This window comes from Falco naumanni, chromosome 4 (assembly GCF_017639655.2).
Source record: "Falco naumanni isolate bFalNau1 chromosome 4, bFalNau1.pat, whole genome shotgun sequence".
Lineage (NCBI taxonomy): Eukaryota > Metazoa > Chordata > Aves > Falconiformes > Falconidae > Falco > Falco naumanni.
This window is the reverse complement of record NC_054057.1, coordinates 103,041,835-103,062,752: the sequence shown is the minus strand read 5'-3', so window position 1 is coordinate 103,062,752 and position 20,918 is coordinate 103,041,835. Positions and strand designations below refer to the sequence as shown.

The window sequence follows — 20,918 nt, the reverse complement described above, 5'->3', positions numbered from 1 at the left end:
TAATTTGTATATACTTGAGCTGTTTGACTTTTTTCCTGATTTATTACTCTTGCTTTTCGTATTTTTATTTTACTGTTGTTTTTACTTTAATGACTACTATATTTATTCTAGGTTTATTGCTGCGTAGTTTTATTTTACTGCCTTTCTGTTTAGCTTTTGATTTCTGTGCTTTCTCCTGCAACTACATGGTGAAAGATGTTGTTCTGTACCATCGGCTAATTAGGGCCTGTCTGTGTGCAAGTACAGAGCAGTTTGTAACCAGGTAGTATTGAGGTTCATCATAACCTTTTCTTTCCCCTGCAGACAACAAATTCCCAGTACTCAGTAACTAGGGCAGGTAGTTTGAAATAATTAAATGCAAATATGCACTGATTAACATGAAAAATACAGAAATCAGTACAGATAGTACAGGCTGTGAACTTGGTATTTGTAAACACTGATTACCTGTAACTCTCAAAAATGTTAGAGAAGTGGAAGGGCAGCATGCTTAAGTTTTCTGACAACCTGTGGTCAGATTTTAAGTTCCAAGTCTGTGATAGTTTCTTCTTCAAATACGTGATTTTTAAAAAATATTAATTTAAATTAAAAAGTATTAAGCTTGGTTTTGTGTTGTGTGTGTTTTTGTTTTTTTTTTAATCAGAATGAATTAAGTGCAGCAACTCATCTGACTTCAAAGCTTCTGAAGGAATATGAGAAACAGGTACTGTGTAACTCATTGTTGTCTTTGTGTGGTCAGGACTATGTACTTTTTTAGTCTTTTTATCTCCCAGAGCGCGGTACAGAATGTATTTAGGTTTGTTCCAGATAAAATGAACTGCTGTGGCTGGTGGCTCAAATCTTTGCCAAAAGAATCTATTTTAGTTCTTCCAAATAAAACAGAATGAAGTTTCTCTTACCATGATGAATAGTAGTAAGTTCTGAAATATTTTACTTCTGGATCAGTGTTTTGGAGGTTGCTTAGGGGTGTGTGTGGTGTTTTGTTTCTGTTTTATAAACCTGTTGACTTTTAAGTGCTTTCATTTTACTAGTCACAATGAGAAGCAATTGCATAGCAGTCTCCATTTAACAACAATAATTTACTCTTATTGTGAAAATAATTCCATCTCTGAAAGTGCAGATTGTGGAATCTATAACTTTCTCCACTAGTAGCCTATACTATATTCCCTATTTGTAGCTATGCTGCTGGGACTCCTTTTCCGAGATGCAAGTTAAAAACAAAAATTTGCTTATTGTAAGGAGGCTGGCGCTCCCTATCTTCCACCTAATGAGGTGAACTGGAACAAGTAATATTTACGAATTATTTTGGTTTGGTGAGTCTTTCTAGAGGGGTGAGATGACACTTCATTTTTCCTTTGTTAATTGTTACTAACAAATAGGTGTAATACAGGTAGGATCAAAACAGCAATGGTGCTGATTCAAAAGAATAGTGAATATTCATATGTGCAGTAGTCCTGTTAGGAAGAGATGGAGTGTCTTTTATTATTTTTTTTAAAAAAAGTTTTATATTTCTAATGACAGACTAGAAATCTGGAAGTGCTGCCTGAGATGTGTGTGCACACTGAATTATAGCAGGAATTAAATTATTTCTGCTTTTTTCTTTTTTTTTAAAGTAGCTGCAGTATTGTCACTTGAATTGTTTTAACATTGTTGATACAATACCAAATTGACTTTAATGACAAAGCTATTTAATGAATTGCACTGTTTCTGCCATTTTCTAACAAAAATACAGTATCTGCAAAATCAAAATGAAAAGAACTAGCTTCAGATTAGAAGAATTAGGGCAAGATACCCTTATTCATTAGCAGTTATGGATATCAAAATATACATCAAATGTCTCAAATGTCCTTATTTAAATTACAGTGTTACATTTGTTGAAAAGGAGGGGGGAGTCTAATAAACTGGAAGGAGGTCCTCAAAATTTTTAATAAAGAAGTTGAGGGTTTTTTTATATTGCCGAGTGTTTTATGTATAGCTGCTAAGAATTAAAAAAAAGAATTAAATTAGCATTGGATCTTTTAACTTATTTTTCTGATTTGTCTCCTTTGGACTGCTTTTCCCAGTCAGGAGATTAGCTTAAAAATACACAAATAATGTTTTAACTCACTTATTTCTTTTTCAGTTACTATTTCAGTCATACTTTTGCCTCCATCAGGGCGTTATGGAAGTAAACTCCTTTGGGCGGAAGAAAGTTTCAGATGAAAATGTCACATAATTTAGGAGCTAGAAATTTAAGACAAACACCATATATTACTTAATTTTTGATAACTTTAAAGTAATTTGCAAAGCTGGTAAAAGTCTTCATAGATGTCAAGCCTGCATCTTTCCTGATTTTTTTGAAGTAAAACCTATTAATCTACAAAATAATTAATTAATCTATTTTTTAAATAGTTGTGGGTTTTTTTAAATGAGAACTGTTTTTTACTTTCCCTCACACACACACAAGTATTCCTTCTTTGCAGGGCAGTAAAGAAGTGCTTCAGTGTGTCTTAATTGTAAAATATCTTAAAATAATATATATGTATATATATATATTATAAAAATTAAATAATAATAGGAATACCTAATACATTCATAGACATGATTATATGATTAATATAGTTTTGTGAATGGTAGAAAACACTGGGAACGTACCTCCTTTTATTTTCTTTTAGCGTTTTCCACTAGGGGGAGATGACGAAGTTATGACTTCCACTCTACAGCAATTTGCGAAAGTGATTGATGAGGCAAGTGCTTGTATTTGTTTCATTTCCTTTGCTACCGTTGTCATGTACAGACTTCAACTTGCTTAATTATTCCAGTCTTATTTTAAGATGGGAGGTACAGAAATGGCTTTCTTCTGTCAGTAAGGTAACAGTTGTATATTGCAGCACATATTTGAAGTTAGATAACCTGAAGATAATCAGTTCAGCAAACTGAGGATACATTGTTGAGAAAGTATGTGGTTTCACTTACTGTACTTATAAACAAAAACATTACAGAATGGCAGTTAGAAGCTATTATTTCAGGAATGTGTTTTTATTGCCTGATTTTAGATACCTGACAAGGGAACCTCCTGCTGTCTGTATTAGAGACAGAGACTGGCTCTTACGAAGGACAACTTTGCACCATTAAGATCTGAATCAGGATCTTTTCTGCGATCCCCCTCCTCACTTTAGCACTACTTAAACGGCATTTTGGGAGGGAGAGCACATTTGTTCTACCTCTGTAACCAGTGAAGGATGAGCTGTGATGTACCTGGAGAAATAAACTGACTAGTCATTAGAATGTATGACATCATATCCTGACATGTTCCAGTGACTTGGAATAAAGTTGGAAAAACAGGGACAAATACTAACTCCTCTATAAAGGTCTTCTATAAAAAGGTAGTGATAAGATCAGGAACCTAGAAAAGAATAGCTGCGAAAAAATGAATGTGCAAAATTAACGTTTGAGTTGTACATGTCATCTTTGAGCAAAATTCATGTCAACCGCTCCTGAATTGATTTAGTCTCAGTGCTGTCCTCCTAAAATTTCCTTCTTTTGTCTTTTACAGCTCAGCTCTTGCCATGCAGTTCTTTCAACTCAACTTGCGGATGCAATGATGTTTCCTATTACCCAGTTTAAAGAAAGGGATCTAAAAGGTAGAGTGCTCAAACAAATACTGTTTTTATCAACAGCAGTAATAACAAAGACATAGTATTTAATTTCCATAACTCTTGTTTCACTAAATAGAATGCGCCACTTATTTTTCAGCTCTCAAAAGTATGCATCTCCCAATCTGTAAAAAAATGTAAGTTACTTCTATTCATGAGAGTATTACAGCTGAAGAACTTAACACTATTACTGTTTCAACAAAATTATTACTTACATTTCATCTGTTGAAGATGAAAATTTTGAAGTTATTGTGAACATTAGGAAAGAATAGTTTTCATATAATTTGCGTGTTTAGGAAATATTTATATATATTACCATAACATCAATATAATGGCTGGACTGAACTCAAAAGGCAAAGTGCCAAAGTTGTAGTACTTCCTTTACTATTAAGATTTAGTAAGGTGGTTCTTCAGCCCTGCTGGTAATATAGGTCGCTTCTTATATGCAGGCACAAGGTGCTTCTAACTTCTTATTTTTGTGTAATGATTCTATCTTATTCTGCCTTGTCTGAAGTAATATATGATGTGTCTGGTTATGATAGATTTTACTTGAATGCTAACGTGAATAGACTGGTGTGGCAAACATGCTTCAAATATAAATGAAAAGAGTTAAAATAACTTAAATCCCTAATGTTAACATCCTGGACCAGGTATACCTTAACATATGAACATTCTAAGTCTAAATTGAAATAAAAAGTAGAATCTTCTGTAAGTCTTCTAGCTCTTTATGAATCTTGGAAGATACTGATTTGGCAGTGGTTTGTTGCAAAATTATGGATTAAATAGATTATGGTTTTTGAGCAAAGTAGCATGAGTATCTCAAGCCTAGTATTACTGCTCAGAACATGGAAAAATCTGTTAGTATTTACTAAAGAAGTATCCCCAAGGCAATAATTGCCAAGTATTAAATTTTCCAATGGCAAGTTTTTAGCCACCAACTGACGTAGTACTTTAATGATACCATGCTTCACCATGGACTTCATAGGCACTTTCTGTAAAGCTTTTCCGTGCCCTTTTGTCTTTGCTTTACCATAAAGTTGAACATGGCTCTCTGCTTGTTTATGTTGTAATAAGACACAAACCCACAGGCAAGATCAGAACAAGTGCTAAGTATTGTACTGTTTTCCGTTCCCTGACACAGGAGACTAAATAACCTAGAACATGACTAATTTTAGGTAGAGGGAATCCCAATCTGAGGCTTTCCTTTGATCCAAGGATACTTCCTAGTCTCCTGTGTTTCCGCTTCCCCAACTCAGACCAGAACTATAGGTGATGGATTTGTATTGACAATGTCTTTCAAAGTCTTTTGAAAAGAAGTTCCTCTTCAACTTACGAGAGTGCGTATCTTTTTTGATAAGTTGGTCAGCCACAAAAATGATACTCGGGCTCTAAGTAAGAGCAGATTTTCCTGGTAAATCAGTATGGTAAAAGGTGTGTACTACAACTGTTCAGCAGTGAAACGTTGCATGAGAAACCTTAATATATAAAAGTTATGTTAATAATAACTTATTTAAATGGCAATATGTTGTTTTGTAGAGATACTAACTCTAAAAGAAGTTTTCCAAATTGCAAGCAATGGTAAGTGTAAAATACTTAATATTACAGATATTACAAGACGACAATGTTCTTGTAGATTATTTACTCAGAAAACCATGACGGTATTTGCAAGGCTTAAAGTGACTAACTAAGGTGTAGCTTTTTTCAGTGTCACCCAGCTTTCCTTGGTTCACTTGTAAATCCCTGCTTTTTGTACTGAAGTGTTAAGGCAAATTGACAGTATTTTTTACAATACTTAGGGTGTATATATTATTATTAAATAATACAGAATTGTGCTGTCAAATTAATGAAAATAGTAAGGTGCTAGGTTACTTTTTACAGTCAGGACTGGATTAATAAAAAAATTTTACCTCCCTAAAATTAGTTTGATAGCTCTCTTCCCTATTGTCAGGAGTTACTTCTTTAAGCTAGCTCTACTATATCCTTGCAGAGAACATATTCTTCAAGTAAGGAATAAGTAAGGAGCCTGCTTCTCAATGTAAATTGCTTCATTGCTTTGGGAGCAAAAAAGATTAGATACAGGTTTTCATAATGGAAAGTTGTCTTTACTTAGAGAAAGTTTCTGTCTTTGAAGAATATTACATGTTTAGGGAAATTTGTAACCATTTGGCCATATTTGCGTCTGGTTATAATTTTTCTTCAGCCCAAGTATTTGTGATGGTGAAGTAATTGGAAGCAGGCAAGGGCAATTCTTAAAGATTTTAATACGACAGAACTTTGCATTCAGGTGGCTGTGTAACACACAGTGATATAAAAGGTTTTCTGCTGTTTTGTAAGTCATTAATTTATCAAAATGATCATAAATTCTCTCTTGATTGCTTAGACCATGATGCTGCCATTACCAGATACAGTCGGTTGTCAAAAAGAAGGGAAAATGAAAAGGTTTGTAAAACAAAATACATAATATAAAGATTTTTAGACTAGATAAGAAATAATTTTCATCTAATATATATTTATGATGGAAGACAATGTATGGCAGATTCCACCTGAAGTTTGATAGTTTGTGTTTTAGCAGTCTAGACAGTTTGCTTCAGAACAGAAAAATGAGTTTCCCCAATATGTGCCTGCCTTGTAACACTGAAAATGCTCTATGAATAAGATTGTGATGCTATATTCAATTTATTTTTGTAAAAAAAGCCCATACTTTTGGGGGACAAAACAATGCTGTATTTATTTTTCATGTATGTCTCATGTTAGATAAGTTAGATAAGTGGTATTAGAGGGTAAAATTTGCAGTTGCTGATGATAAAGAGTAGAACGTTACGGTGTTGTTTTTTCCATACTGGCTGTAAAACTGCCCAGAAAGCACATGACAAATACCAACTCTTAAACATTCTTTGTCCCCTCTCCCCCTGTCTGTGTCTCTTTAGATCAAGGCTGAAGTTACAGAAGATGTATATACTTCAAGAAAAAAACAGCATCAGACTATGATGCACTATTTCTGTGCATTAAATAGTCTTCAGTACAAAAAGAAGATTGCTATGCTAGAACCCTTGTTAGGATACATGCAAGCTCAGGTAATTTCAGATTCTGGAAGCTGTAGGTCTGAAAGAAGATGTAGAAGTACTTCATGAAGGTTGACATGCTGAAAACCATTGCAAGACCTCTTTTGCAGTCCAAGGAAGCAAATGGAGAAAAAGACACACCCTGATATTCGTCCTCATGGTTGTCATAGCTACTGCTGTGAACATTGTCATTTGCTAGTGCTAATAATTTTCCACTCAGTAGATGAACCTCATCGCGATATACCCTCACTCCCATTGGAGAATCTTTTAGGGAAGTGTGGGTGACAAACACAAGGGTCTAATTCTACCCCAAAATCCAGATGGCTAAATCTAACGCACTGCTTACATTTTCATTGCTGGGTACTTTTTTTCCACTTGATCACTGATGGGAATAGCTGGTTAAAACTTTTGTGCATGCCAGCCCACATGGAAGTGTACCTTTTTAGGAAGTAATGTGGAGGCAGTTAAACTCTTCCCTGTGGCAGGTATTCTGAGGTGAGATAATAGTCAAAGTCACAACACTACTGTTTTCATTCAGGGCTGTGGAAGAACTGGAATGCTGAAAGTCATTCTGGCTTGATTTTGTTTAGTATAAATGAGTTCATGATTCGTTTATTTGAGGATGGGTGCAGTAAGCAATACAACTGTGAAAAAGTTCTTAAACTATGAAAAAGAGACTTAATTTGTATTTTCAGAAGTATATCATCAGTATGGTTTTTTTAAAAGGAATAATGTCAAGACTTCCCAGCATCTGGCACTGCCGCAGTGTCCAGAGTAGAAATTAACTTCTAGGTACTCTCTGAAAGCTTTCCAAGTCCAAGAAGAACTCTTGGTTCTTTTTAAAACTTTGCAGCTTATATTTAAGAACTACACTCTGAATGGTTTTTGTAACAAAGTAGATAATGCAGCCTAATGTGCTGGTGCATTAGTTTTTGCATCGGGTGCAGGTTTTTGGTGAATCTGAGACTGGGAAGGGCATGGCCGTGCCCTGTGGCTTCCTGTTTTGAGATTCCATATGGCTAAACTCAGTTGAGATGCTGCAGTTTTTCTGGACCAGTACGAAGTGCACTGTTTTTAAGAAATGTATTGTCAGTTGACAGGATCCACAGTTAAGAGCATGGCCGCGGACAAGTACTCACAGGTTTCCCCTCTCTTATGCACCCCAAATAACCCCACCCATAACACCACAGTCAGCAGGCTGATGGGCTTGCAAAAGCGTAGAGAGTGGGGAGCACAAAAAGACAAAACCTTGTTTCTCTCCCAGGGCAGTTGCTGCATTTTTCTTTGTTTCCTCGAGGTGACTTTATGCACATCCTTTCAACACGATGAAATCCCACTGCAATGTCGGTGTCAGCCTTCACTTGCAAACAGAAACATGCATTCTGCTCCTTTTATTTAGAGGCTTTGGTGGGAATGAGGGTTGACAAGATTTCTCTGAGAAACTTGTTAGCTCCTATGGTTTCATCTGTTAATTGTTAATGTAGTTTTATTAATTACTAAATTCTCCCTTCTCTCCTTTTTTTTTTTTTTTTGAAAGATAAGTTTTTTTAAAATGGGCTCAGAAAATCTTACAGAGCAATTGGAAGAATTTTTGACCAATATTGGCACAAGTGTACAGAAGTAAGTTGTGTTGTTTTGAATCATTACCAAGACATTTATTGTTTATGTTTCTACTTATTAATATATTATTTTTGTTAATGACACATTATTTACCTTAGTGTTCGCAGGGAAATGGAGTGTGAAGTAGAAAACATGCAACAAACTATAGAGGACTTGGAAGTAGCTAGTGATCCACTGTATTTGCCTGATCCTGATCCTACGAAATTTCCTGTTCACAGAAATCTAACACGGAAAGCTGGCTATCTCAATGCAAGAAAGTAAGACTAACTTGTTACTTAAAAATCCCAGAATATTTTATTTTGGGAAAGGAAATCTTAAAAAGTATGCAAGTTTATTTATTTATTATTTTTTTAAGTTAGCCATTCCAAATTTACATATTTATGTGAGTAAGCCACAGGAACTGTTCTGCTTCTTTCTTTTGAATCCTTCACTTTATTAGTATTCATTTCATTGTTACACTGACATAGTATCATTCAGCTGTAAAACATAGTTATCCTGATTGTAATCTTTAATTTGCCTGAATTTTCACATCAGAAAGAAAAAGTTAATGAGGGTGTAATTTCACTGGATTGAAATTGGAAAACAAGAAGATTGCAGCTATCAGGATTGTTCTACGAGTATCTGTTAAAGCTTTGGGATTTAGGTTACTAAGAAAATACACCAAGCCTGAGATAGGCAAGGCAAAACATTCGCGTTTAACCAAAATACACTTTGAATGGCCTTCTCCATTTCATGAGGTAGTCTTTTGTCCACTGGAGGGAGCTGGGAACTTTATTTACTAAAGTCTAGCAGCTGATTTTTAGGGTTACTGAAAATAGATTGTAATGCTGGTTTTTTTCCCCTGTGATTTATATAATAAGCTCCAGGGAATTTTTGAAAAAACGTAGATTACTTTTACCACAACAGTTACAGTAATATACTCACTGAATGAGGCATGAATTTCTGTAGTAGAGTACAATTGCAGCACTTAATATTGAAGAGAATATCTGAACAAAAAGGGGGGCTAAACTGCAAGTGTTACTGATTTTTGGTTTCAGATTGTTCCTCTTCTGTTATTCTGGGGAAAAAAAAAAAACAACAAACCACAACCCAAAAAATGCACAAAAAACCCATAAAACCAACCCCCCCCCCCCCCCCCCCCCCCCATGCTCTAAGCAGAATTTTGGAATCTTGTTGAATGTTACAAAGTACTTAGAAAATCGAAGTATCAGACATGAGTAAGTTAATTCTTAATGCAGAGTTATTCATTTTTTATTCAAAACTTATTCTTAACTTAGTCTTAACAATTCAAAACTTAGTCTTAACAATCTTAAGTGCAGAGTTCAGAGGTCTTATCAATTATATTGATAATGCATATAATTAAAGCAGTACCGTAAAAGCTGACCATCAAAAAGTCAAGTACTTATGCTTTTTTATTCTAAATTGTTTCACATAATTTAAGAACTATTATTGTATGTATTCTTTGTCCAGCAATAGGTTTAGTATGAAAAAAATGACTGATGGAAAGAGACTAATTTAGCTGTAAAGTTATCTTAAGTGCCCAGGTGGTTTGTTCCAAGTGATGTTCAGCTCAGCCGAACTCCTGATCTACTACTAAGAACTTCTTTTTATCTTTTAGTAAGACAGGGCTGGTATCTTCCAGCTGGGAGAGACAGTTTTACTTCACTCAAGGTGGAAACCTGATGAGCCAGGCGAGAGGTGACGTAGCTGGGGGACTTGTCATGGATATAGATAATTGTTCTGTAATGGCTGTGGACTGTGAAGACAGACGGTACTGCTTTCAGATAACATCTTTTGATGGCAAAAAGTAAGTATTCTTAAATTACTGTTACCTGTAAATAATACTGGAATCACTAAAAGAAAAATGGTCTCCCTTTGGCCAGATTACAGCTTGATAGATTTTGGGGGTATTTAGAAGCAAAATCTGGGACACCTTTTTAACTTTGCAATGTCTGGGCTTTTGTTTATAAGGTCTATAATGTAGCTGAGTTGTATTTCAGAATAAAATTAACATAATACATTTACAATCGTGTATTATTGCATTTTGTGAGTGCTGAAGTATTACATGGGCACAATTAGAATTTTGTTTTTTTCTATTTTCATTTGAAATGAAAGCATAGATTTCTCCACCCCCTCCAGTTAAATGTTGACTGTACTCGGCCTGTGCACAGAATGTTCAGTCTTTCTTAATTTGTTGTGCAGCATACCAATGTGAAGGTGGAGTTTCCTGTCTGAATGTATTTGTGAGGCATTTTAAATAAGATAAAATTGTCTTTTCCATGCTCTTTTTTTTCAGGTCTTCAATCTTGCAGGCAGAAAGTAAAAAAGATTATGAAGAGGTAAGCTTATAGGAGGTTCACATGGAGTCCAGTGATTTTTATTGCATAGAAGAAATATATTCATAAAAATAGTCAGAACGCTCATTTTATGTTCTCTAGGTGGTCAGTGGTGAAATTTTAACTGATTCTGTCCATAATGATGGGTTTCAGGAAGTCTGAAAAAATGACTGTGTTAAAATCCTAGAGAAAAAAAAATGCAGTTGTGATTGCTATCAAGTCCTTTCCAGTATTATGGAAGAAAGAAAGGGAAAAAGGAAGTGGGGGAGTGGGAAACACCTACAGCAAAATAGCTAGCAGTAATGGAATTGTGACAAATGTTGCTTCTCCTTCCTGTTCGTGCTTTCCTAACCTTCTTTCTTCCTACCTGCTTGTCAGGAATGGAAAATAAAGGAAGACTTGGGTTAGGACACAGATAGTGATACAAGCAGTTGAGAAATGAGGAAGAACTGTTTTGGTGGGAAACGTGTTTATACTTCGTGAAAAAGTTGAATCGAGTAATGTGAAATAATTTGCTTTTGGACTGCTCTCAAAGCTGCTTGTGGTCACTGTTTCCAAGTAGCTTCTAAGTCTGGTGATGCAGATTTCCTTGCCTGCGCAGTGGGTGCGTGCTAGCTCAGAAATATCAATATTCAAATACTGGGGCAGCAAACTTGCAGCATGTATTGATGGGGAAAGGAAATGGGGAACCCCCCCTCACCCAACCAGCAGGGATACCTTTTCCCTGCTTTTTTTTTTCTTGGCTGTTAGAATTTGTTTTATTTGGACAGCTTTCTACAGCTTTCCAAAGGTTTGCACGGATTGGCCAAACTGATAGTTTCATTAGATTCGTAGTCTATGAATAGAGTCAGATTTGTTCAGAAACAAAGGAACAGATGTAGTAAGTGATATGAAATCTTTGTTAATTAAAAAGGTTTGCCTGTTTGCATTATTATTCAGTGTAGACTTTTCAATAGGGGTGTGATGGGAAAGAAAATGTTATAGAAGCACTGTTGATTTAAAATATGTTTGGGTAAGTAGCTGGATAAGGAAATACAGAAAATACAGTACTTTCAGCCTGCATTCAGATTCCTCTGTTATCTTCAATGTTCCATTGATATGAAATGACCTTTTATGCTATTGCTGAGGTTTTTAGCTGGGCTGTGTCAGGTTGCCCTGGGTTCACCAGCTCTGTTGAAGTTGTATAACAGCCTAACCCTGAAACTTTTTGTCCTCAGATGCCTCAGCAGAGGAAGGGAATTTGTAGTAAGCTTTCACAGCTCAAATTTGTGATTTTCTGGGCTGCAGCTGCTCTGCTGTCTTTTAGATAGCTCAGGTGACAACCCTAACAATGAGCTGAGGTTCAGTGAAGCAGCACTGGTAGTATGCATGTAATCCAGTTAGTTTTCTCCTTCAGAGAACAGCTGAAAATCAAGGAGCAGGAGCAGATGCCTTTCCATAGCACGGAGAGAAAATAGATTTTAGCTTACGGATGCAAGAAATGGGAAAGTTGTATCAAAGGCAGATGGAATCCTTATTTTGTCTGGAGGAAACGATGTCAGCTGCAGTCACAGAGTAATGGAGTACAGAGAATCCTGATGTTTTTTAATTCCTTAAGAGTCACGGTTTATGCTTATTTTAGTTTTGATCTTTAGTGTGACTAAAATAATTTTATTTTAAAGTAAAATCTGGTACTGTAAGGTGCACTATGCAGATAGTGAATTCAATGACAAGCTGGATGTTATGACAAGCCACCTGAAGTTACAAAGGAAGTAGAAAAAGTGCTGAAACTGCAAACTCAGGTGTTCAATCAAGTTTGTAAAAAAAATATGAAAAATTACCTTTTTTTTTTTCTTCTTTTCTCTCTTTTTCAGTGGATATGCACCATAAACAACATATCTAAACAGATATATCTAAGTGAAAACCCTGAGGTAACTTTACTAAAATTTATAGTACCAGCAATATGTTAAGATGTAGATATGCACAAAATGAAAAAGCAATCAACTGGATCTAATTGGATAGCGTATAATTAAGCTGAGTACTTCCTACATGCCTAATTATAAGGTTTTCATGGTATAAAAGCATACAGCCATTGTCTCCTTCATCTTAATGCTTATATAGAAAGCATTAAAAATATGTGACTTTGTACCAAATACAAACTTTCTGATGCGGTCACGATTCCATATTTGTGTTTTGTATGTGATACTTTGTTACAGATTAATATGACAGATATATGGATGGGCACATTTAATTTCTACTAGAGGGAACTGAAAATCTTACGAATATGAATCTTACAAGTGTAGCAGTTCTGTAGGAAAAACACTTGCACTTCACGGAGGGAGTTATTTGCCTTTTGAAGAGTGGGGAATTGATTATTTGTTTCATGTAGAGAATTTGGGTAAATAAATGTCAATTGTATGGTTTACATTTGTATTTAGTAAATTCATCTTGATACAAACTTAGGTAGTGATTTTTACTTGCTAAATTAGGGGAACTGGCCCAAACAAGATCAAGTGGTTTATAACAGAGCATTTATCTGCAGTGTTGAAAGTGGAATTGTGTGCTATGATGTCCCTGCTGAGGTCTGAAACAGGTTACTGGAAAGGAAACTTCCCAGTGATCACATACCAGAGATGAGAACTGTAGATACAGCAGGCAGCTCGTTGAATAATACGGGAATCCATCATTCCGCTATGTAACCCCAGGCTCTGGCCAAACGATCGGGAAGATCAAGGTGAAACAGAAAGTGTCATGCCAGTTTTTGCTTTAGGAACTAAATATAACTTTGCAGATAATACAAGTACCTGGCTGACTGTCTCAAGTTAACTATGTAGATGAGAAACAAAATAGTTGTAGTGCAGAACTCGGTTACCTAAAGCACGTGTGATGAATATACAGCTGAGGTTCTGTTTAGTCCTGGCATAAACCGGTACAGCTCCCTGACATCAGTGAAGGTGTGTGCATTTACACCTCGATATTGGTGCCTTCTCCTCACTTCCCGATGGCTTTGTAGTCATTCTCCTTTTCCAAGTCATACACTCACACAAAATGTTGCTTCTTCATTGTTTTGTCTTCTGCACTTTCCCTCTCCGAAAATCCTCTTACCTCAAGGACTTCTGCTGTTGGCTTTACCTTGTGAAGGGAAACCATCAACATTAAATACTGATACTTCAGAATTAATGATTTCAATGAAATCAAAATTAAATACTTCAACTGTAAATGGCCCGTTATTTGCTGAAATAACATTGTTACATAGTCCTTACTTGATAGTTGCTTATGTCTTGGTGTTTCAGAAACATTTAAATGTTACCAAATTTGAAGCTTCAAAATTCTTCACTTTAAGATTTTTAGGTGGTAGTTGGGGACGGCATTTCTCAAATGAGATTTTTCTTTTTCCTTCATGGCTACATTTGCTTATTTTGTCAGGCTTGTCATTGGGATTTTTCTCTATTGCTGGCTTTTATTAACATTTGCAGTATTATAAAGCAAGTGCATTCTTTTAAATTTAGAAATTGAACAGCAGGAAATGTGTTGCAAGTTAGAAGAAAATAGTACAGCTATATTAGTGAAAATTTAGGAATGTAAGATTCTCACAGTTGAGTTTAGAACTTCTGCCAGTTGCATATAAATAAAACTAAAATCTTAAAGCTTATTTTGAGGAAGATATTTTCAGTTATTTTTTCCCATCTGTCTGTTGCAGGAAATTGCTGCTCGTGTGAATCAGTCAGCTCTGGAGGCTGTTACTCCATCTCCTTCCTTTCAGCAGAGGCATGAGAGCATGCGTCCAGCTGTGTAAGTTAATGAACAGTAGGTCATCTGAAGAGCGCAACTACAAAGAGAATCCTGGATAAAGTTCCAGGGAGGAAAAAAAAACCCGCAAACCCAATAAAACTTTCTATGTTCAGAATGAAATCTTTGATAGGCTAGAGGAAAACTTGAACTTGTCTTCCAAGCGTTGTTTAGCATCCATTGTTACAGGTAATCCAGATTTCCAGCTGAGTAGACAATTTTGTTGTTTGCATCATATGTCTGGTTTGTTGTATGAATTAATAATGAGATTTTTCTTAAATGTGTCCAACTCCTGGAAGTAGACTTCAGATTGTTTTAACATCAGTATATAATCACATACAAAATGTAATACAGTCTGATGCCTGATACAGTTATTAATGCAATTAGTAACTTTAACTTACATAAATTCGTCTAGGAACATAGACTCCATTTTTGTTTACTGTACCCTGATCATCTTGGGGTTTTTTTAGTTTTTGCTTTGTTTGACATCCAAGTTTTGGAATATTGCATTGGTCTCCCATATGGTTTAATTATCAACAAACCTGAATCTGTGATATCTTCATTTTTATTTTTTTGTTTTGTTTTAGACAATCTCGTCCTCCTGCAGCTCGTACTAGCAGCACAGGATCACTGGGATCTGAATCAGCAGCTTTATCAGCACTTTCCTTGGATTCACTTGTTGCCCCTGACACTCCTATACAATTTGACATAATATCTCCAGTTAGTGAAGATCTGCCTGGTCAAGCAAAATCTTCAGGGCAGTCGGGCAGGTAGGAAATGTAGAGAGAAGGAAAAAAATTCCTACAGTTATATTAATTTGAAAACAGTGTTAGGCTGCAGCTCCAAGGCACACATTGCCTTTGCCCTGACATGTCACGAAATTTGCAGTGGCCTGCAAAGCAAATGATTTTTTAACCTGTTCAATAGTTGTTAAAAAAAAAAAAAAAAAAAAAAAAAAAAGAGAGAGAGAGAAAAAAAAGGCTTAATTACAGGCCCTAGATTCAAGGTGTAGTTTTCTATTTAGCAGCAGCTTTTCTTGCTTTAACAGCTAATGCTTTTATTTATTGATTTATTTTAATCTTTTGGTTTCACAAAGTATTTTCCTTTCCTATTGCTTGCTCACCCAGCAGCTTGGGTTATTTCCTCTTGGAAATTCAAGAGAAATTTGGTAGCCCTGCCTCCAGGTGATGATGGCATACGATGACACTCTTCTCTAACCTGAAAGGTGAGTGAAAATGATCTAGGCTTCTAGAGTAATCTCATATACAAACAAGTTAAAATTGTCTAAGAGCGCTTCCCAAAACATAAAAATATTTTCTCCTACTTGTTTTTTTGTAAACTTCCCACTCAGAAATAATAATAATAAAGACCTGTAAATCTGCACTGTGGTTCTGGAACTATATGTACAGAATTCAGACATTAAGAAGCATACTTGCAGATCCAGCTGCTCTTAGCAACAACAAAAAAAGCTAAAAAGCTGAAAACTAATTCACGTGACTGTAGTCACAATAACATGTTGTATCCCCCTGCCCTTTAGAAAAATATTTGAATTTTCAGTTGCACCTCACAGATACGTAACAGTTAAGATGATATATAATTACTATTTTTTTTCTTTTGACAGTTTTTTCTTTTTGTTGGTTGGTGTAGCAGGATAATCAGTTGGCTAGCTAGATCCTTAAGAATCTATTGATTTAAAATAGACTTGAACTGTATTCCACGAAGTGGAAAGGTTAATGCTTCAGCTAAATCCATGTCATCAGTTACAATTCCATTCTAGTAAATCATATTTTTCATAGCAGAAATTATATAGAGTTGTGCTTAGTATTTTCAATTAACTATCACTGTCAATAAAGAGCTGCAATGTTTGTACAGATAGGCAATGCACTACCTTGGAAGTATTTATTAAAAAAACCCACACTTTCCTTAGTTTCTGATACTGATGACATATAATTCAATTTTATTTTTGCCTTTTGAGAGACCCTGTGAGATTTTGCATCTAGGGTTCCAGTCAAATTGACAAGAAAAGTCTGAGCAATAGAAGATGCTAATAGAAAGGATTTCCCTTTAGTGTATTTACACAGGTGAACATTTAATGGGATGCTTCTTGATTGAATCCATGTTATGTAAACATTGCAGCAGCCCTGCCTTGACATCAGAGTTCAATCTAGAACAATTTCATTACTTTAAACCAGACATCTCTTAAAGATTTCACTGATAAAGTAAAACTGGCAGTTAATATGACATCACTGAACAAGAGAGATTGACTTTTTTTTTTTCTTGGTTCTGAAATTTGCTTTTAGAACACTATTGAGAGGTGACACCTTCCTTAATCCCCTACAAAACCTAATGTGAAGTTTATTGACAATAGTTTTTCAGCTACTAGTTAGGCAGAGAGAAGGGAGGTTTTTCCTCTGTAGAAGTTTTAAATACAGTTTCCCCATTTCCATGCTCCTTTTTTTTTTTTTCAGCATTGTTTTACTGCTTTTGAAAAATGTAACTTGGAAGCCTAGAGTATTTTCACTTTTCGTTGTAATTGATAGCAATTCTGTCTTTGAGAGCCAGAAATAGCCACATTTCTCTTGACCCTCTAGGAGTAAAACCCCAGTGATGTTTTTGAAAAGCTGCATTTGAAACAAAACCAGTGACTTAAGTAAGTAATTTGGCAATGTGAGACAGTGATGAGAAGTGCAGTGCTCCTGCGGAGTACTGAAAGGACTAGCTTTTGGTTGTACTTCCTGAAGCTGTTCTCTGAAATTTCATCCCCTAAATCTATACCTCTTTCCAATATTAACAAGGTTTTGACTTGGGTTTAATTCAGTTGTTAAATTCAGTTATTAAAATATAAATTCAGTTATTAAAAAAACACTATGTGAGCTGTTCTATGGCAGCAACAGAGGTATTTTTCCCATAATTTGAACCCTTGAATATAGCAATTTATGTCTAACTCCTGATTAAACTGTTTGTCCTTACGATTATCATAAATTATCTCTCTAGATTATGAGTCTGTGAAATCATTACATGTGATGCAGCATGAGACTACTACATTATTCATTTGTGGTTTTTGTAATCTGACTCCTGGTTTAATATTTTCATTTTTTTAATAGACGCACAAATCCTTTTGGTGAATCTGGAGGCTCAAAATCTGAAACAGAAGGTAAAACAAAAATTTTATTTCAATACAAAATAAAAAAATAGAAAAATAATTTTCAAATCCTGTTTTCATTGATAGCTTCTCTCTTCTAATTTAACACCAGATGTAGAATGCTTAGTTGCGTTAGCAGTGTAATAGACGAGTTAAGTGAGACTGCTACCTGAAAGTCTGCTCTGAAATTAACCCATTGCATCTTTTGTATTTGTTAAACCAAATGAGAAGATGTGTGTGTGACTTGCTGTTTAGTAATTGTACCTCTAATTCATAAAGCCTGAGCAATCTCTTTCCAAGTTATTAGAAGTTTGGAGTTTTCCTGGCTGCAGTCCATCTTGGTTTTGAATGGAAAACCCAAAATGGAGTTCACTTTTTTCAATACTTTCCTTTGTCTTAGATTCAATTCTTCATCAGTTATTTATTGTAAGATTTCTTGGCTCTATGGAGGTGAAGTCTGATGAAAGTCCAGATGTTGTTTATGAAACAATGCGTCAGATATTAGCAGCGCGTGCCATCCATAATGTTTTCAGGATGACAGAATCACATTTATTAGTCACTTGTGACTGCCTAAAGTAAGTTTGCTTCCTGACTTCTACTGATGTTTATTTACAGAATGATTTTTTTTTTTCACTTTGGTAAAATTTACTTTCTGATTTGTTTTTAAAAACAAATTTTTTAGGTTAATTGATCCACAGACACAAGTTACAAGACTACGAGTAAGTAAATTTACATTTTAAGATAAATAACCAGCAATGTAATTCTTCTGCTTTAAAAGTGTTAATAATAATGTTAGCAAAAATCACTGACAGCATGAGATTTCCAGACAAATTTCCGCTAAAATTAGGAGACTAAGGCGTACCTTTAAAATCAGACAGAAAAACACTAGCAAATCAGGGTTAAGGGGAGTGATTTCGGGAGGTCAAATGTAACATTGTATTTTAACAAGCACGTTTTCCTAAGATTTTCAAAATGTGTTTGATTATAAACATGTACATTCTTAGTAGAGAGGTAACATTAAGGTTGATGTCAGATTAGTTCTGAAGTCCAAAAGGGTTTGCTTGGTGTTTGGATGTTTTTTCATGTTTTGTTTTGGGGGTTTGTGTTTTTATGTGTAATTGAGGGTGTTGCATCGTTTCTGGGTTTGGGATTTTTTTTATAATTCTCTATAAAAAATGCGCTTGAAAGAAGTAAGTGGAATTCTTCTTAGGATATCAAATAAGGCCAGCTTAGTTCCTCAGTAATAGCAAAACTCTTCCCACCTTCCCTTCTTTTTCTTTATGGAGAATTTATGGGCTATCACTTGATTTCTTGGGGGGGGGGTGTCTTTTAAAAGCATTCAGTTTTTTGGAAACACTGAACTACTTTCATTTCCATAAGAAGAAATCCGAAGCAAGCAGTGCTTTTTTTCGTTCTTTACCTTTGTGGCATTAAGTTCAAAACTGTCCCAAAGCTGTAAGCTTTTACAGGTGAGAGATGTCACCTGAGTGCACGCCCAGTATTCTAAATGTGTACATTTAAGTTTAGGAAAAACTTACCCTATCAGTTTTTAGCAGCTGTAGTAAGGGCTTTCAGAACTTAAAAACACCCTTTGGTAAGTCTTAAAAAGATACATTTATTTCTAAGTGCACCCTCTTTTAGGAATAAGAATGCAAAATAGTTTTATTGTATCAAAATAATGAGGATATGTGGGTTTTTCTTTTTTTTCTTTTTTTTTTTTTTCCTCCCTTTATATAATTCAGGAGCATTGAACTAATTGTTCTAAAGGTTTTGGAGAAGTAGTGCCTTTACCTGGCACCAAATTCTGAAATCTTAGTTGCAGGTGTAATTTGTATGAATGCTGTCTCTTTAAGGAAAATAAAAAAGAAAAGGAGTGTATTCACATTTAGGAAGATGACTGAATTGCATTGCAAATGTGGTGCCCCTTTCTTACATGGGGTGTGTCTTTAGTAGTTCCCTTATCTTTTGAATAATTTAATCCCTGGCCTTCTAATCCACTGTTTGTCTTTTGTGATTACGTGTTTGGTCAAGTTGTAACTTCTGGTGTGGTTGTGTGTTTATGGTCCTGAAGTAATTAACGTGCAGTATATAGAAACCTCCTATAGAAAATATTTGGAACTACTTTTAATATCTCTGTATTTGAATATTTGGAACTACTTTTAATATCTCTGTATTTGATCCTTTTGGCAGTTTCCTTTGCCCAATGTAGTCTTGTATGCTACGCACCAGGAGAATAAGCGCCTTTTTGGATTTGTGCTTAGAACTTCAGGAGGGAGAGTTGAGAGCCGTCAGACTTCCATCTGCTATATATTTGAATCAAATAATGAAGGGGAGAAGGTATTGGTGATGGTTATACTTGTGTTGGTTTTGAACCTGCTGTGGATTCTAAGATGATAGATTGATTCAAGCTGTCTGAGGGATTTCTGGGGGAGGGTATTTTGTTAGTGTACTGAAAAGCAGTTAAACCTGACAGTCTTAAGTACCTGCAAGTACTTTAGTCGGGTATTATATATAACGTGGGAATCTGGCTTTAATTTTACAGGCATTTTTATGAGAGTAATTTTGATTATTTCCAATTGTTTTGTGTTTAGATTTGTGACTCTGTTGGACTGGCAAAACAGATAGCTTTGCATGCAGAACTGGTAAGAATCTTTTTGGGGCGAGGTATACTTTTGAATGGAAGGGAGAGAGTATATTTAATATGTGTAATACGATATATTCTGCAAGGTGCTTATAGATGCAGTAACTGTTGTGGCATACTTTAAGGGATTTATTTTCTAGAATTTAAACCCAAGATAAATAGACTGACCAATGTCAGTGTGGAACCATATTGAAGATAGGATTCAGCTTGCTACCTGTAAACATACTAGTCCTTTAAAAGAAGAATAATCGAAACAGCTGTATAACAGTTTTGAGCAAACCCATATAAATGGGTAGTATATCAACCCTCTCAGGCTGTTGTTACTTACTTTATTTACATTTTTGCCCTTTAGGATCGAAAAGCATCAGAAAAGCAGAAAGAAATGGACAGAGTCAAAGAGAAACAACAAAAAGAACTGAATAAACAAAAACAAATTGAAAAGGTATATTTCATCATCATTTCTTAATATTCTTTTTTCTACTTGGCTTCTTCTGCAGTTTTTTTACTCCAAGCTCCACTATCATATTCTGTAGTACAAGTTCATAGAACATTATGGAGTTAATTATTAGAAGAATTTCCTGTGCAGATTTTGTATAGTAGTCTTTAAGAAGAGCTCTTCTGAGAAGAACCAGAAAATGTCATTATAGGAATCCTTTAGAGCGCTGCTTGAAGGACACACCTATCACAGGTGCAAAATAATTTCATTTGCTGACGAGG

General features: G+C 35.2%; 1 protein-coding gene across 1 annotated transcript in view; it reads left to right on the top strand.

Moving 5' to 3' along the window:
• The window catches only part of APPL1 (adaptor protein, phosphotyrosine interacting with PH domain and leucine zipper 1), a 32,552-nt gene that overhangs the window by 5,344 nt on the left and 6,290 nt on the right, over positions 1-20,918 (top strand). The window contains exons 3-21 of the mRNA XM_040593766.1: positions 641-700; positions 2,652-2,723; positions 3,533-3,620; positions 5,169-5,210; positions 6,013-6,071; positions 6,560-6,706; positions 8,232-8,314; positions 8,413-8,571; positions 9,933-10,121; positions 10,611-10,653; positions 12,504-12,560; positions 14,330-14,421; positions 15,006-15,188; positions 17,523-17,572; positions 17,961-18,135; positions 18,243-18,279; positions 19,751-19,897; positions 20,152-20,202; positions 20,554-20,643. Coding sequence (XP_040449700.1) covers positions 641-700; positions 2,652-2,723; positions 3,533-3,620; positions 5,169-5,210; positions 6,013-6,071; positions 6,560-6,706; positions 8,232-8,314; positions 8,413-8,571; positions 9,933-10,121; positions 10,611-10,653; positions 12,504-12,560; positions 14,330-14,421; positions 15,006-15,188; positions 17,523-17,572; positions 17,961-18,135; positions 18,243-18,279; positions 19,751-19,897; positions 20,152-20,202; positions 20,554-20,643 — 1,824 coding nt within the window. The remainder of the gene's footprint in view (positions 1-640; positions 701-2,651; positions 2,724-3,532; positions 3,621-5,168; positions 5,211-6,012; positions 6,072-6,559; positions 6,707-8,231; positions 8,315-8,412; positions 8,572-9,932; positions 10,122-10,610; positions 10,654-12,503; positions 12,561-14,329; positions 14,422-15,005; positions 15,189-17,522; positions 17,573-17,960; positions 18,136-18,242; positions 18,280-19,750; positions 19,898-20,151; positions 20,203-20,553; positions 20,644-20,918) is intronic.